At 38.7% G+C, this 18,559-nt stretch overlaps 1 protein-coding gene across 1 annotated transcript; it reads left to right on the plus strand.

Annotated features, from left to right (window-relative positions):
* The first annotated feature begins 2,187 nt into the window (after positions 1–2,187).
* Positions 2,188–18,297, plus strand: MYOZ2 (myozenin 2). The gene is made up of 6 exons (XM_071452420.1): positions 2,188–2,317; positions 2,867–2,970; positions 7,994–8,163; positions 9,584–9,713; positions 11,090–11,273; positions 17,869–18,297. The coding sequence occupies exons 2-6, from the start codon at positions 2,895–2,897 to the stop codon at positions 18,098–18,100; spliced, it is 792 nt and encodes a 263-aa protein (XP_071308521.1). The 5' UTR covers positions 2,188–2,317; positions 2,867–2,894; the 3' UTR covers positions 18,101–18,297.
* Positions 18,298–18,559: the final 262 nt, after the last annotated feature.

Here is an 18,559-nt window from a genome sequence, read left to right on the forward strand (position 1 = left end):
ATAGTTCAGGCTTTTTCCACTTGCCAGCCTGGGTGTCCTTTCTGGTCAATTATGCAATTTAGAGGAAGCCATGTGGTGGGAAAGAACCCACAAAGTGTCAGAAAAGACCAGACTCAAAGGAAAAGTCTTTTAGTCAAATAAAAGCAGTTTAACCAAGTCTTACTTGGTTAAATAAAAATGCCCTAAATGAAGAAGACAGGAAAATAGTGCCTCTGTTACCAGGCTGACTAAACATCCTAGTTTGCCACTAATACAATAGTTCTTCTCATTGACACACAGGGTTTAATTTTTAAGATGATGTCACATGGCACTTGAATTCTTTCACCTTCCTTAGCTTTTACTAATAATGATGGCCATTTTACTAGTCACAATTATATATGAAAGATGTTTCAGCAACTTGGTGTATTTTATGGTGTTCTGACCCTCTTTGAGCATTATAAAGGACATCAGCATTGAACAGGATCAGTTCTAGTTTTGCAGTCATGACAGATACATATTCTTTATTTCAGCTGCAATGACATGCTTATTTCTACTTTTATTAAATCTTCACACACTACTAAGTAGTGAATTAAATTCTAGGATAGTCACGCTACAAAGATTTTTTTAATGCTCAGCTTCAAAACAATAACATTGATGTACTTTTTATTGTATTAAATAATTAGTTAATGGGAATTGGAATAGACTAAACATGAGACTATCCCATTGGGGATGCCTCTTGATATTTCCTCCTGGATTAAACATTTAAGTCAGTGCCAATCAGATGAACGCCCACTTTATAATTGCTTTTGGATATGGTTTTCTAAATTGCATTTGATTTCTACCCCCTCCACCTCACCCCCCCCAATTCATCAGGCTATTTTGACATTAAAATTCTTCCCTTCAGTGCCATTTGACAGGCTGGTGATGAAGCACTGAGACTATTCAAAGTTGCTAGTTGAATAGGTAAGATTCAACCAAGACTGTGACCATGGTTGTTAGTACTGTTAAAAGTGTCTGATCCAGGCACAAAAGCTAGAAAAAAATCACTAATCAGCAAGAACAGCGGGTCAGTTCTGATGGTGAGGATTTAAATGAACATTTCTTTTGGGCAGAGATGGCCAGGATCTCAGAAATATGTTTTGCAAAGCTAAGCAAAGGGAAGAGAAAGCTTGAGGGAAAAATAATGCAATTTTTCAGTTGGATAGGCAGATTTTCAGGACATTGGATCAGGCACATAAATATTATCTACCTCAAAGTGCTTCTTGCTGGAAAAGGTTTGCAGGTGGTGTTGGTTTATTTTATTACTCTCCAGATTCCCTTTAAAGCCAGAATAGGTGCAGTTTTCTGATCAATCCTCCAAGCCAAATTAGATCATGATTTTCCATGACAAAAAGGAACTTCCTAGAACAAACTCAAATCCAAATCAGAAATAGAAGAACTTCATCTTGTTTTTGCTGCCCCAAAATTCATCTATCTGCATTCAGACAGGAGGGCAAGGGGGGAATGTTCTCTTCTGCTGCTGTTTTATTCTGTCCAAAGTTGGTCGCTGTCTGGAAATATCTGTGCACTACAAATCACACATTTCTTTGATAAACTGACACAACACTATCCTGGAATGCTGGATATTAGTGAGCTTCAAATTGCTGAAGGTTTTTTGTCCCCAGTGCTCAAAGAAAGTGAAGGGATTTTGAGTAACAGTTTGCGAGGCGTGTGCTTGTCGAGCAATTACTCCCTAGCACGTATAATGCTGAAGAAAATCTCATTTCTTTTGCAGAGCAGCCTCTGTATATCAGCCATCTGCCACTGACTTTAGCCATCAGCCCCTACAGGAGCAGGGTTTCATCTTTCACTGAAGGATTAGCCCATGCCATTCTCATCTGCTATAGTCTTGCCTATCTATACACTTAACACCTTCTTTTTAAATGTCTCCTTCCTGATTATAACACACAGATTATAATTCTCAGGGGTGATGAGAAGATGAGGAGATGATCTGTACATCAGGGGGGGCATTCCACCAAATTTTCAATAAGCTCTGAAAGGGACATAACCTCTCTTTGTTGTGGGTGCAGTTGAATCTTTTCTGTTCTCTTCTTTTGCCAGGAAGATATGAGTGGCTGGAGTGTTTGGTTCTATATATAACTGGTTGATGTCAGCAGGATGCCAACCCCTTTGGAGAGGATCAGCCCCCCAGTTTGTCTCAGTACTAGGTACCATGCAGATCCCAGCACAAGGGTACAAACCATCCAGGACCAGGCAGGTCATCCCCATGCATAACTAACTTCTGAAGCCTCAGCTAAAGGGTTGACATCGCTTTTTATCTGCACAACAAAACAGTAGGGTAAGTGTATTGTTTCCTGAAATGTTTTGACATTGTCTGTCCTACAAACTGTCATATACAAGACATTTATGTAACCTCTTGACGCTGCAACTTAACAGATGTTTATATTTTTACTTAGTCAGAAATGCACCTCCTTTAAAGATGCCAGAGGAACTAGTTTCACTCCTCAGATTCTTTATTAGATTAAGAAATTTCAAAATGTAGCATTTCTGAAAACATAAACCAAGATGTAAATTAAAACTAGTTAGGAATTTACATCTTGAGGTATAGCAAGTAGATGTGAGAAGGCCTATACCACTGACACTGATTTTTGCTGAAGAATTTATGTAACCAACTCAAAGTCCATTCCTTTGAATCTTCTATCCATCAAAACATGTCCTAACATCTGTCTGCAAGCAAGAACTGCCAGTGCATTTTGCAGTGCAGTATTTCTCAGGCAGAAACCCCTGACTTCACTGTTCAGCCATCCTAAACAGGCTACTGGAAATGAAAGTCGGCCAAACTGTGTGCACTGGCTCAACAATATAAAAATGTGTTGTTTTTTTGCAGCAAGGAAAAGTCGTGTCAGAAAATCACAATGTTATCAGATTCTGCCCTGGCCAAAGAGAGGAAAGAGCAAGCATCAGCCATTATGGATGAAATACACAGAAATGGTATAGCACTGAACCCAGTTTACTGCATATGCAATGTCCTCTAGCCCTCCTTAATACATTTTTTTTTTAATCACAGAGTTTAACTCTTTTACAGCTTTGTCTCTGGGTGTTTTGCCATAAATAATCTTGTGGGAGTATCATGCTGCCTATGGTAACTAATCCTTTTGTAGTTGCCTCTTTTCATTTGAAAGCTATTTTCAGATGAACAACTGCTGTGGAGGAATGAAGTAATCTAACAGCTGATGTACATTCTGCTAGGATAGCCTTTCAGAACATTATTTGGGGTTAATAACATGACTTCATTCCACATTAAAAGGCTATCATCTAAGAAACATAATGATCTGTACCCTCTTGGTTTGTTAGGTTTTTTTTGCTCTGTTTCACTCTGCTTTTTATATAAATGATAAAAAAATTTGAAACAAATGTTCACATCTCCATTCCTCTCAGATCTTGTCTTTGTAACTAACACATTTTACTAGAATTTGGCATTCTCTCTAATGCACAGCCACCAAATAACCTTATTTGACAGAAATTCTACTTCTCTGTAGTTGCACTGATGGAAGTGAAGGCCCTTTTTGGAAGGTTGTTTGATTTTCTAAAAAGGTTCTTGAAGTTATGCTTCTAGCATGATACCTTAAGAAGCAATTAACTCCAGTGGGAATAAAAATCTGCTTGGCTTTCATTAGGCATGTGCTGGATGCTTTTGGAGAGCCTTCCAATCCTGCCCATGAAGCCTCTTTTACCATTTACATAAAATGATTAATTTTCTGAAAGTGATAAGCACCCCTCAAGCCTAGCTGCAACCACAGGGAGCTGCATTAATATTTAGAATTTATGAGAGTTATACCACTTTCATGGGATGAAATATCGAACATGGAATTCCAGTTTTGAAAATCTTTCCAGTGTGCTTTTGTTTCAAAAAACTTGTGGATGGTTTCTGCACTCACTTGATGACCATTGTGATTACATGAAGAGTAGGGTGAGGGACTTAAGAATTTTTTAGAACAAGAAGCTACAAGTTTGCCTGGTCCTACTCCTTCTGATATTTCCAGAGGTTTTTTCCTGAAGTTTCTATTCCTAAACAAATACCTCTTTCCTTTTTCAATTCTTCACTGAACATGCACTCAAATCTGCAAGCCAGTCTGTCCTTCCAGATTTCATTACAACCCCTTTTTTTTTTGGTATTGTAAACCCAAGCACTACATGTGCCTGAAATAGCCTGTAAGCTCTTCAGGGCAAAAGGGAAAAAAAAGTCTTTCATATGTTTGTTTGGAACCAGGCATTTCACATGGTAAATGTTGCTACTATTCATAGCAATACTAATAAATGTAGCATACAGCCCTTGAAATCATTGGCGTATTTGGATAATCTGTGCTGATGCTTAACATTTGCCTCACATAATCTTCCCTTTTATTATTTACGTATTATCAGATTTGCTGTCAAGATTCATACTCATAGTTATGGCAGCTTATCCTGCAAGATATGCTGTGATATGTGGCCACTGAAGGCAATTCTAACTCTTAGTAAAATTCTATTTTTACCTCTTCTGGTGCTTGAGATATTTATGTGTTAACAAAAAATGAAAGTCCATGAATTGGGTGTGATAAGAGACTGAAATTTATAACTGTACAAGTTCAGTGAAGCCAGACAGAAAAGAGAAGGATAACCAAAGCTGTGGTGACACAAAATATAAGCCAGTTTTTTGGGACCAAATCTGAACAAGCCTTGGAAAAACCAAGGAGAAATACAGCATTTAATTGACTAGATTCAGCTTAACTAATTTTTGATATTTTGTTTTGCTCTGAATTGTTAATTCAATGAGCTTAATTTGAGATCTAGAAGGTGAACTGCAGTCTCTCTGGGCTTGGAATCACTATTCCTAATGACAGTCCTGCAACTGGTGATTCCATCAAAACTAAATGTACAGTTCCAGCCAGTCTCCCAGCCCTGTGAAACTCTCCACTGCCAGCACAGGTACACAATAACAGAAGGCTCTGTACCATAAACCCTAGCACCTTGAAATGGTGCAAGTGTTCCTACTCCACTTCTATTTCAGACTCTTTTTATTAGAATGCTTTCAGGTAAACAGTGACTCTCCACCTCCTTGTTAAAAGACACCACAAAGTTGGTGGCAGACTCCAAAATCAGCCAAGATTTTTGCCAGTGTCTGAGATCACCAATCTCTGGGCAAGACTGGTGAAGACTGAAAGTCCACCTCTGCTGTTGGCTTGTGGGACATGACTTTGTCCTATTTTTTTGTCCTATTTTTTAGAGAAAGTAGACACACCATAAAATGCTGTAGGAATAGACACCAACTGTAAACCTTCTTATAGTCTCAAAGAGAAACTGCATGAGTAAATCAGTGGGTGCATACAGTGACCTCCTCAAGCCCAGGGTTTGTCACTGACAGACTTGGACCAATAAGAATATTTCTAAGACTACTTGATAAACTTGGATGTATATAAATACATATGTTTAAGGAAGCCCTTGGAGTTCACCACTTAAATCCCATATCCAGTTCTATACTACTTCTTAAATGCTTTCTTCAGTATCTACGTGATTAACTGTCTTTCCTGATAGAGTTAGAAGACCTTATTTCTGATACTACAGCAAACACACTTTCTAATATTTGTCATTAAAGTTTATAGTACAGATTAAGGTATTTAGAAGATTGTAAACTGAAGGATTAAAGAAATATTCGCTAGTGAATGCAGGAGGGACTATATAAATCATATTTAAATACAATCTGCTGTGATTTTAAGCACAGGACAAGAAGGACTTGGCAGGAGCAAATTAAAGAAATGAAGCTAAAAGGTTAAGATTAGGATTAAACTATGAATTAAACTTTCAATATTATTTTTCAATGTCCATCTAAGACATTAATGTTCTCTTTCTATCATCCCCTAAATGTCCTCTTTCTCTCATTCTCCATCACCTTATCTGCACTGACACTGAAACTATCCCTAGACACATCATAAAGCTAGACAGATGATTAGATTATAGTTGGCAAGGAATTCAAATGAACTTTACACTTATGATTTTGGGATGCTGCCTGGATACACAAGAGTACACAACTGCGGGTTACAAAGTAGCTTGGAGCCTTCAGTTAACATTAACAAGAACAGTGTGTATGTAAGGGAACAGCAAGGCCCAAAATAGATAACACCCAGAGTGTCCCAGAAGAATCCCAAGTGCTTTGGACAGAGCTCTGCAGTTGCCTTGGCTCCTCGGTCTCTGAGGATGTTCAAGCTCCCCATTCTGTGTACGAACAACAAAAGCTTTTCTATGTGAAAGTGCTACTGAATTGTGGGGTCAATTTCTTTCTTTGTGCTAATACAAAACCATCCAGCAGTCTCTACCCCTGCAGTCATTTTGAGAAACGATAAAATCAAAATATGACTTGAGGTCTAAATTTCAGGCCACAGGCCAATAACCAGTACAGTTATCTCCATGTCAGAGCCAAAATCCCACCACTATCAGCCACTGATAGGGATACACTGGGCAAGCTGAGTCATTTTCTCCCATGTTAAGAACGCTCTGTTTTGTAACTAGCTCTTAAATAACTGGAGGTTGTTAGGATTCTTTGCACACACTATTTTTAAAGCAGAAGTGCACAATCCAGCTCATGATCCAGCTAACTTGCTCTTGTTCCACTGAAATCCACTGCAAGCGTTCAGTTGAAATTGGTATGGACAGAAATGGATCAACAGGGCCCATCTACTTGTTTGATTTACTACGTGGAAAACTCTTGTCCATCCAGCTTCAGCTAAATATTTAATATATCTGTCTCCATTAAGTTTTTCTAAATGTCAGCACATCACATTGTTTTTCCAACATAAAGTTACTAGGAGACACATGCCAGGCTGAACATGCCATTTACTAAAAACAAAACCCTTCATATGCAATATTGACTTTGGCATTAGGCACCTTCTGCAGCTAATTCATTTGTAATGTTAATTTCAAACCGGCTCTCCTGTCTGCTTACTCTGCTAGCAGGATACATATTATGTATAATTTGTCCTCATTTCATTTTAATGTATTAAAATACATGTCAAAGTTCAGAATTTTAAATCCTGAAGACCATAAGAATATGTGAAACATTGAAAGTCTTATTATTGTTATATTTCTTAATTTCTGCAATGCTCTAAGCAAAAATTAATAAATAGAAAATAGTTTATTCAGCGTTTAGGTTTCTGTGTTCTAAAGTTTAAGTTTTGTCTCTAGGTTGAGGACATTCAGTGAGAGTTCAGTCACTAAGCAATAGCTTGCTCAGTGCCACCAGCATCCCAGCTTCCAGAACACCATCATGAACATGACCGTGGGAATTCTGACATTCAGAATTCTCTGTTTACAATCCTGATTGATCTCCCCTTACCTTGCTTATGCATTTTCCTTTTCAAATTCCACAGGATGTGAATAAAGACATAGAAGAAATTTTCCCCAAGTAGTGAATAAAGACATATGCATCCAGTATTTCAGTTTCCCCTTAAAGAGAATAAAACCCAAAAGGTCCTAAATGAATCAATTTCTAGAAGGACGTTGCAATTCTTTGTTAGGACTCATTTTCCACACCTCGAGTTTTATTTTGAGAGTAAGTCTAAAAATAGCATTTAATAGAAACCGGTAGGTGTGTTTAAAGGGGATTATCTCTTATCTATCCAATGCAGGACACAGAAAGTTAACTGAAGGTTTGATGTGGGAACCTGGGATCAGAAGGAATTTTGTTCCCAGTTTTAGCAGAAGCCTGTTTTTACTAGCCTGCTATTAATATAATGTGTAGGACACTATAGACCTGATCTAATTTGGAGCTTGAGGTGCTTATCATCTTTGAGAATACCGGTTTGTGGTGTTCAATAATCTCCTCCAAAATTCAGGAAGAAGGCTTAATTTCACTAACACCATGTGACACTGTGCTATGTGTTAGCTAAATATGCATGAAGAAGTTGCTGGATTTCAGGGGCAGAGCATGGAATATCAGACATTTAAGACAAACAGAGGTTTGTACTTACCCATGGCATTGCAGTCTCACCCACCCTGAACCTTGGGAAAAAGGTCAGCACGCCCAGGGATATCATGGTGGAGGAGCTGTCGACGCTCAGCAACAGAGGGGCCAGGCTCTTCAAGCGCCGCCAGCGGAGATCTGACAAATACACATATGAAAATTATCATTACGTGGCAAACAAGCCAAGAAATGTGAGTATTTTGTAATGGCTTCTTGGTGGTTCTACATCAGGTTCCTTTGGTGCTCATGATACACATTTTGTATGATTTACTTGTGGTTTCAGGAAAAATAAAAGCAAAATCCTAGAGTGAGGCTAAGAAGAAATGAGCCAATTGTATTTTATTAAATGAGATCCTATAGACAAGAAAATAAATTTACATTTATTTTCATATGGTATAGATATTTCCATTGTCTTTGATCACTTGCTCAACAGAAGATAAATTACACTGGGATAAAATGAGATCCAGTTTGAGCTTTGATTAATCTGCCTTTTTAAAATAAAGTGGCACAAAAGAAATCCCATATAAAAAATCTGAATAACTCCACTGAGCACCCAAGGCTATTATTAAACACTATCATTTAAAAGCCTATCTATTAATACTGTCCCCCCATTTCTCCCTCTACTGAGTATTAGAAGCTACACAGATAAATTCTGAGCACACCATCAATCTTTTCAGAGTTCTGTATGCAATTCCATGATTTTGCTACAGTCTGACAGATCCATTTCCCTCTAGTCCACTTTTCCCCCTCAAAACCACAGGATACACTTGGTGTACAGTCAGTATGACATTCCAACACATGAAAAATCTGTGCCTCTGGCTCCTGTTCCCTCCCCTAAGTGTCTATTTAGCACCGCTGGTGGTGTCTGCATCATCTTTAGGGTTCTGCCTGCCAAAGTTAATCTTTTTAACATACTTCAGGATGACTAGAAAACATTCTGCCTTGATCTTTTTTTGTTGTTGCTTCAAGTTTAAACAAGTATTATTTGTTTGTTTTCCTATTCAAGAAATTCTTACTCTAAACCAGTCTATATTTAAATTGCTTTTAGCCTATGTGTCATGGCTAAAATAAGATGCTGACTTCTTATGAGACTCTAATTCTATATTTATGCAACAATGATTAAGCCTTCAGATGTTTCCTTAGAACCGATATCCCAATAGGAGGGTGGAAAATAACAGCATATCATGAATCTCCAGAAAGTGACCTGCACTGAAGTTGTTATTTCTACTACAAATAAAGGAAAAGACAATCCCAAACAAAAGCAGTTCAACAAATGCAGCAAATTTTCAACTGATATGGGAAGAGACGCTTTGAAGAATCAATCCTTTGAAACTCAAAGGGTTCAAACTTGCCAAATTTCTTGACCCTTTGGGTAGCATGGGTGCTCTGTCTGGCACAGAACAGCTTCTAGTGTCTAGTGCCCAAAGAAAAGCTCATTTTTGGTTACTTAGACAATGTAAGTGTGAAGGGAATACTCTACCAAACAGCAGCACAGTGCTTTTTAGTATTGTGCATGCTAGAAATCAGGTCTGGGCTGTAAATCAGAGCACTGGTGCAGCCTCCCCAGAGAATGCCATGCCTGAAGTGCTATTTTCTTCTGTCTGAACACAGCGTGGAGAGCCCATCCAGAGTGTCAGAATGGACGGCCTCAGTGTGGAAGGAATCCCCCAGCACGCCCCAATGACACCTCCCAACACACCTGACCCCCGGAGCCCTCCACACCCTGACAACATCGCCCCAGGTAACGTGGTGGGAGTCTGCAGACACTGACTACACTCAGCCTCACTGACCAGCAAAGAAATGACCAGTAAGGCAGTATCTTCAGTAAGAAGATAATGGACTAATATTAAAATACACATATTTGAGTCAGGTAACTAATCAGAACTTCTCCCAGAAATGTAAAGGGATGCTCTTAGCTGCTTGTGTTCATTTTAAAAAGATTTGATATACCTTTTGTACTACTTCTCTCTAAACTGAAAACATCACTTAGTATCAAGAGAGGCTGCTCCTATATATACAGGTCTTAAAAACACTAAAAAAGAGATCCTTTGATTGAAAACTATGTTTATATATTGATTTTTCTTTGTCAAACCATTGTTTCCAACATGCAACACCCTGCTCAACAGTCAGCAAGCTATCCATTGTAGTTTAATTATCCATAAATGCAAATCTGAAGCCACTAAATTTTGCTGGAACCCTTTCGAGAGGAGTAACTTTGGAAGGAATTTGCCTCTGGCTGCATAAACTGTTCTTTTTTAAATCCTTAACTGTGAGGGTACTCTTGGCTTTATTTAAAGGAGTGAGTTACAAGAAGGCTTTATTTTGTATTCTTTAAAGACTAGAGAAGGCTAATTTGTTTTAATTAATTTATTCAGTGATATAGCCCTTCTTCCTGTTTATGAATTATCCATGAGCAGACCGTGGTTTTTACAAATTCATTCTTTGTTCAGAATTACTCAATGCATGTTTTGTGCAGACCTTTTCCAGTCCATGTAAACTAGGTCAGTCCTGCTCTGCTGGTGTCTGCTGAGGCTCTGTGCATCCTTTGGCCAAACACAATGCAAACAGAGGTAATTTCCATTGCTAAGACATGATAGAAATCTTCAAGCCTTTCTTTAGGCAAAAAAGGTCTGGTCAGAGTAGATATTAAGTCACAGGGAAGTTTAAGCTTATAGAATGAAACAGCATTCATTTAGAGACCTAGATGTAGATGTACTTGTAGAAAATTTCACTCAAAGAGGTAGAATTATCTTACTTTTAATCAACAGCCTGGTTTTAAAATTTCTTTTAAAATCTTTAATTTAGCCTAAGGATTCTCTGGTTTCAAACAAATTGATTGTTTGAAAATAATAGGAACAAATTTATAAAAAAGACCAAAATAAACTCAGCCTCAAAAGAAGTTGGAATACTTTGGAGGAGTTATCTGTCTAAAAGGCTACAAATTTACACTGTCAGATCTCTCTTTCTGTATAGCTCTAGCCTGGTGACTTGCCCCAACTGTTCATTTTAACTCACTGAGAAGTTCTGCTGTGTTAGTTCCTGCTTGCACAGGATGGTGGCAAGGAAGCAGAAAATACAAAGAATCATTATAATCATTGTACCTTGACCACATTGCAGGATATTCTGGACCACTGAAAGAAATTCCTCCTGAAAAGTTTAACACTACTGCTGTGCCAAAGTATTACCAGTCTCCCTGGATAGAAGCCATTAGGGATGATCCAGAACTGCTGGAAGCTTTATATCCTAAACTTTTTGCACCTGAAGCAAAGCCAGAACTGCCTGACTACAGGAGCTTTAACAGGTAATCCTAAACAAACGCGGAATTTTTTCTGACCAGAGGAAAATTACTGTGAAATAAAATGTTTCTACCAGCTTTAAAAACCCTACCACCAGTGTTTGCAAGTGTATGCATAAACATGAACACAAACAGAGATTACAAGTGGTAAACAAGAGCATTAAGGAGCAAATTAGTCTATCTCTAAAGTATGGACCCAAATTCAAACTCTAGAACTAGGAACAGAAGATAAATTGCTAAAAATATTGAAAGAAAGAAAGAATCAGAATCCAGTGCCCAGAGAAGTTGTGGATGCCCATTGCTGGAGGTGTTCAAGGCGAGGCTGCTCTCAGCAACCTGGTCTAGTGAAAGGTCCCCCTGCCCATGACAGGTGGGTTGGAACTAAATCATCTTTAAAGGCCCTTCCAACCCAAACCACTCTATGATTCTGTGATTCAGTGTACTCAATAAATGGGAAATAGGAGCTTAAAATTCCTTTCAGGGTGCCTGTTGTTGACTTCACTAACCATGGTATTGTCAGATCTCTCAGTCAGAACTTTGTTTCTAAGTTGTATAATGCAAAGTACTCTTCTTCTATTTTGTTTTTTAATACAACTCACACGGCTTTGTTTTAGGCAATGATGGTGCAATGAACTTTATCCCACAACCAATCCCTCACGCTAAATGACTAGAAGATTTCTCTGTTATTGCAGTATAACATTTTTCATTTAATTGACAACCCTCAGCAACAAATTAACAGCTTAAACACTGTTTTTACTTAGATAGTAACTAGTGTATCATGGCTTTCAGTAGAACTAGATACATGGACAACACTGGGTTTTTAAAGCTTGAAAGCAAATTCTTACTCATGTCTTTTGCTTTCTATCATTCCATTTACACTATTTTTATTTATTGAAGTAATGGACAACCCTGCTGAGTTCCAGACAGCTGAGCCAAACCAAAACCCCTCCTCAAAAGGCCAGACAGCAATCTATTGAAAAACAAAATTGTTCATGGCAATACATGTTGTTATTATATTGCAAGAGTTCTATTGTCACTACATTGCAAAGGTTGCATATTGTTAGAGATTCCTACTTTCTTGATGTTTCTCCAAGACAGCTCCTCTAAGCACTGACTCTTCCTCCTTCTCACAGCAGCCAACTGACTCCAGTTCCCCTCAACCAACCAATCCACTCTTTTATAACACTCGTCTTACTATTGGCTACAGCTGTGGCTTGTTAAAGTCAGGCCTGCTCCTAATGCTTAATAATTAACCCAGCTGCAACTCTTTAGGGGGTAACATTACTTTCTATACCACCTTTATTTACTTATATTCTATCCCCCTACAAATACAAACTTAGAGAAATATACCACAAACATCACTTGTGTTCCTGATGTTGATGTGGGCCCCAACTATGAGTGCAAGGTCTAAAACATTACACAATTCAGCATCAAAATTGGCACTGCACACACTGCATTAGCTCTGATTTCCTAGCAGCAATATCCATTGCCATGGCAGACAAAACAGCAAATGCAAGTCAGAGAAGTGCCACAGCTGCCACCATCAGAACAGTAACACCACAGTTTATGTACTGTGCTTATTGTAACCTTAAAAAAAAAAAAAATTAAAAAAAAAAAAGAGCCCAAGGAAAAATGCTAAAGATACAAATGCATGGAGACAGAATCAGTTCTCCCTCTCACAAGAGGTGCTAGTCATTATTGTGAAGGACAGCATCAGACAGGGCACAGAGACTCCATTAACAGGGATATCTGCCTTGAGATGGTGTCTGATGGCTTCTTTGTGGATTTTAAGGCTGTCTCTGTGGCCCTGTGTTCTGTCAGCTGCCCTCTTCACAACACTAACCATGTGGATTTCTTTCGACATGGAGTTTCTCTGAGTATGACATGGCAGAACTGTGGCTCACCAGTCTGAATTTCTTGAACATATGTGCATTCTTATAAGGGAAAAGTAAATACTCTCTCTTGTAACTGCCATAAAACTCTAAAATTTGGCACATAAATCCAGATACAGACTGTGAAACTGGTAAAGTTCAAACCAAAAAATATATAACATAGTCCACCACAACTGTTCTTTCCATGGAAAAAACCTGATATTCAGTAGAAAAGGATGCCTGGTAGCCCTAGAAAAGTTACATGTTACAGTCAGACTTATGTTTTCTAGCAGATTCAAAAAAATTTTGAGAATTTGAAAAATTAAAATTCAAGATACTCATCTCTTGGAGAGGATTTCACAGCCATGACTTAGATGTCTACACTCCTAAAAATGCACAGGAGAGTGTTTAATGATGGGATTTAAAACAGCACACTGCCATGCCAAACTATCCAAGAGAAGAAGACCAGCTGGACTTCTGTGTCTAGATCCTATTAAGTCATTCTGTGCATCTAGGTCACAGCATCCTTGGCTTGCTTAATTGCAGTCTTGGAGAGAAAGCAAATTATACTGTATTAAACAATTAAAGTGTGATATAATGGCACCATTTTGTTATCAGTGAGGGTATCTATCTAGGCTTTCCATCCTGCTTAATCAACCAGCAAAGTGCCATTGTGTTTGTTCTCCTGCAAAGCACTGCTACAGTCACCATTAGTCAGGAGGGGTGTGGTTAGCAGCAAGTGTGAGCCATAGGATTCCCAAGGGAAATGGGCCTGGGATCCCTCCCGGTTCATTCACTGGCGTCTGATGAAGTGGCACTCAGACTTTACAAATCATTTCAGGCTCCTTTCAGCTTTCCTTGTTACACAACAAACTGGAAAAGCAGCACAACCTGAGCAGGTAGGGAGGTCTGATGTGTTGGGACTGAGGCACACGTTCACAGATAAAAGCACTTCAGCACTAAACAGCATCCAGATTGTTTTCCCCACTGTCCAGCAGTGAAGAGGTGACTGTGAACCCTGCAGCAGTGCAATTTTTATAACACTAAGGAATTTTTAAAAACACATAAGGAATTCATAGAGGAATTTTTTTGGAGTCTAGTATTCATTTTAAGCTGCAGGGACCTTGCAATGCTGGCAGATCACTGGAGGAAGAGCTGCGGCAGCAAATGTCAGGAGGGTTTGTGCTGGGAGGCAGGGCTGTCTGTGAGACTGGCAGCGGTGCTCTGACAGCACAGCACTGGGCAGAGGCGAGTGGGGCTCAGAGGGGCTCTGAACAACACACTGTGCACACCAGGCTACTCTCTGTCCCCCTCAGAGATAAAACCAATCTGTACTAGCAGAGAAAAACAGCAGAACAGACCATGCCATCTGGCTTCTCTTGGAGATTCATTCCTATTAGGATTGAGGAAGCATTTGCTAGTGAAAAAATTTCTTGTCTCTTTTACCAGTATGGAAGCACCAAGTAATGAATCTGTGGGAAAGCAGCATGAATCTGCATTTGCTAAGGAGTTTATAATATTACTTAAATTAGTACCTTTTTTCAATCTGCTTTCTTGGAGCTGGATAAAATGTCAAAGGTAGGATTATGAGTAACATACAAAGCACCACATCTTACTCACTTAGGACAAGCAAGTCAGACTAGTTCTGCCTCTCCTACCAGACAAATTCTACTTAGCTTTCTCAATTCCCAAAGACTACTCATTCAAAAGCCCAACAGGAATTCAGTCCATCCAGACTGGGCCCTGTTTTCATTGATTCATGCATCTTGAAGTCTATTATAAAATGTATATAAGATCCAGAGTCTCCCAGGAATTTTGGGTGCTAACTTCAAGTGATGTGATATTAGTGGGAGCTGGGTGCTTAGCCAGTTCCTTAGCACCCAAATACCTCTGTGAAATTAGCATTAGCTCTTGCACTAAGATCCTATGAAGCTCTGAGCATTTTGCAGGGTCAGATTCTTTCCTCCTACATCTCATTTTTTTGCAAAATTAATGATAAACAAAATGTTCTATGAATGATGATCCCACTTCAAAATGTGAAACTCACATTTTTTGTGATTATGTAACCAGAGGTGCTAATCTAATGCAGTTAAAACATTTTTTCTGACTTTCCCAAATCATTAGCTACAAGCAGTCTCCTATGTTAAGACAATATAATATTCAATAAGAAAGACTAAAGGTAAAAAATGAAAAAGGATTCCTGTTAAAATGACAGGTAAAAATAAACATGATTGTACCTGCTATTGTTAAATCAAGCATCTACTTTTTAGGAATATGCAAAGTGAATACTAAACAATCTGTTACACTTCCTGGCACTATTTCCTATGGCTCTGAACCAGCATTTCCGCCCTTATGAGCAACGACAACTGGAATTTTTTAGGCATGAGATTTAGGCTTCTATACAATGAATCAGAGCTCAAGTAGCACAGCTGATGTGCACACAACAGAGGTCATTACAACACCATGTTGTCAGACAAGTTATTGCTCACAAGACCATATTTACTGCTGCTGTAAAGGAAAATCAACATCTCTTAGCCAATTACTGTATTCTCCTTTCTGTCAATCGTCATGTGCCCCTGCCTATAAGGCAGGAATGCAGAATTCTCTGAGGCCAGATTTTGTATAGCAGCTATGGGGGGGGGGGGGGTGGGGGGGTGGGGGGGGTGTATTTTGCCACAAAAGATACTTGAACTTCCAAAGAAAGCCCTCCTGTTTCTGTTACATACAGGAATATGCTCTATATAAAACCCATAAACACTACAAAGAGGATGTTTTAAACAACAGAATTGTTTTGCAAATTATAAAACTATTACAATTCTGTTTATTTTGATTATCCTTTTAATATACACATCAGTGATAATTAAACATCACAACAATGTGAGAATGTGTATCGTAATTAGGGCAGCAATTAAAACAATATTTATTATCCGGTGAGATGTAGATCACTACATTCACTCCGTGCCAATTACCAAGCAATTATTTTCAATCGGTATCGTACGGTATCCATGTTGACACTGTGACCTAGAAGACAGCTCCACAAGAAAAACTTGATACCACAGGCTCGATACCAACTTTGGACAAACAATTTCTTTTGACCTGAAAAGAGTTTAATGCCTGGACTGGCTGCTGCTGCTGCAACATCTTGTCTTATCATCATTTGAGACACATTTTTAGAGCTTAATCTAAAGCAGTGTTCTTCTCTCAGTGAGGATGCATGCCCAGAGCTTGCATGATTTTTTATATCTCCCAGGATTGATGCTTTGGAGTTAACACCATCCCCTTCAACAAATGCTGCTCATACCAAAATGCAGTGAATCATCCATGTAATGAGAGAGCAGCACCATTTCTTTCATGTCGCAAATTCATTTTTCTGAACTAATCTCTTTTTTTTGTGCATGTACTTCATTCTTAGTACAAAACTTAGGGGTTTTATCCTGCTGAAAACCCTGGACAGATCTTCAAATGATCTCTTTTAGTTTCTGTTGGTATTAATTGCTCTGGGCTTCTGCTAAAATACCTGGAGCCACTGGAAATACATTCTGTGAGATCTGCTGTTCTGTACCACACACCAAATATACCAGGGCTGGTGAAATTCCATTTCGACAAAAATTCATTTTCCCATAAACATGCTATAAAATGTTTGGTTTTTGCAGAAACCAGGTGCTCTTGTGCAATTTAAAAATCTGACACTCTTCAGTGGCTAGAATATATTCCAGCCAAGTTATGCAGCTGATCAAAATGCAGAGCACATACCATAGTCTGTTTGTTTGTCCAAAGGAGGCTGGAAGAAGTGACAGGAAAACTCAAGGGTTTTTTTTTCAGTCTGAAACCTGTATATACAGAAGATCAGGGGAGCTATTTGGAAATACTGTTGTTTTAAAGTATTTGCAAATGCATCTAACAGTCAACTCCAGTTTAGTATTCCTTATCTTCCAGTTTCTCAGGCTTACTGCCTGGGGGGAAATCTACATTCAAATAACATGAAAAATACTGGCTGAACAGTGTTTCAAGGTTTAGTTACATAAACATTTTCTTCAGAAACAAAGCTGGTGTATCAAGTCCTCACCCATCCCCTCCTTTCCAGAGCCTGTTGTCTTTGGCTGTTCCTTTCTGCTTCACTCATTAAGCTCCACTCCTCTTCACTTGTATTGCTACAATCGTTTGAGCATACTGATATAAACTAGATTGCTGAAATAATTTGGATTTTGAAGTGCTCCTCTGTTTTGAAGGGTCTTTTTTTAACCCCGATCACAGAAGTGACCCAAGTTTACAGCACAACCCACATACATTCTAACTGGTACAATAATATGGTGCTGAAACACAGTGTAGTGGGAGGAACAAGCAGCTGAGGAGAGGAGAAAATGGGGTGAGAAGTTTCTGAACTAATTACTTGCTAGAGAGAATGTGTTGAGCTACAGTTTCAGACTTATCAACTTATCACCAACAAAATAAGTTTAGTAACTGTGACTCACCAATTACACGTAACGTCTTTTTCTCTTGGCTTTTCCATCCATTTGAATTTTTGAAAAGGCTGCAAGCTCTATCTAAGGGGAAATTAATCAGATCTTAAAGAGCATTTCCCAGAAAAACAAACAGAATGGTTTTTTTCTGCAGCTTGAAAACGTAAACAAGAAACTGGAACAAAAATTTGTTTTTTTCAGCTTCTGGGAGGGAAAGAAAACAAGTATTTTTAAAATCACATTTAACTTTTATTTCTCTGATATCTACAGAGTTGCTACTCCCTTTGGTGGTTTTGAGAGAGCATCAAAGCTGGTTAAATTCAAGGTACCAGATTATAATATGCTGATGCTAAACGATCCCAGATTCATGATCCTTGCAAACCCTCTTGCTGCCAGAAGATCCTTCAACAGGACTCCCAAAGGATGGACATCCGAGAATATCCCAGTAGTGTTCATTCAGCCTGCGGAATCCAACCCCGTTCCAGAAACAGAGGACCTGTGAGAGAGGCTGCATCCTACATGGTACAAAATGCTCAAAGCTGCACATCCATGTATTTTTGGTCCAAATATTACTAAAGTCTACTGATAAAATTTTTCCTTGGAAGCCGGAGTATAATTAATAATGTGGGATGCAGTGGCTCTTTTCTGGCACCCGGTTTCATCTGTAAACATGAGCTAAATAAAGTAACTTGGAAAATATGACAGTGATGTTTTCTATTTGTGTTTACATGTTCTTCTTTTACTTTCTGAAACATTTGCATGTCATTTAAGAGCAGGTGTACCATGAAAAAAGAAGTGACACTACTCTCAAGGGACTTGAAAGGTACAGTAATTTAGGGAAAACAGCCAAGCAAACTCTGCACTCAATGCACCCCAAGTCCTGCTTGCTGTAGATAAACTCTAACAATTCAAGCTTCCCAAAACCTGCCTTGGGCCCAAGGTAAGAATTGTGCTATTACTT

Source organism: Agelaius tricolor, unplaced genomic scaffold (genome assembly GCF_023055355.1).
Source record: "Agelaius tricolor isolate 1412-34295 unplaced genomic scaffold, bAgeTri1.0.p SCAF_34, whole genome shotgun sequence".
Taxonomy (NCBI): Eukaryota; Metazoa; Chordata; class Aves; order Passeriformes; family Icteridae; genus Agelaius; species Agelaius tricolor.

What these genes read in the sequence shown, in the direction of transcription:
- MYOZ2 (XM_071452420.1), top strand. Translation starts at nt 2,895, where the DNA reads ATGTTATCAGATTCTGCCCTGGCCAAAGAGAGGAAAGAGCAAGCATCA. An exon ending in GGATGAAATACACAGAAATG is followed by an intron (nt 2,971 to 7,993) that starts GTATAGCACTGA and finishes ATGGCATTGCAG; the next exon opens with TCTCACCCACCCTGAACCTT. An exon ending in GACTACAGGAGCTTTAACAG is followed by an intron (nt 11,274 to 17,868) that starts GTAATCCTAAAC and finishes TGATATCTACAG; the next exon opens with AGTTGCTACTCCCTTTGGTG.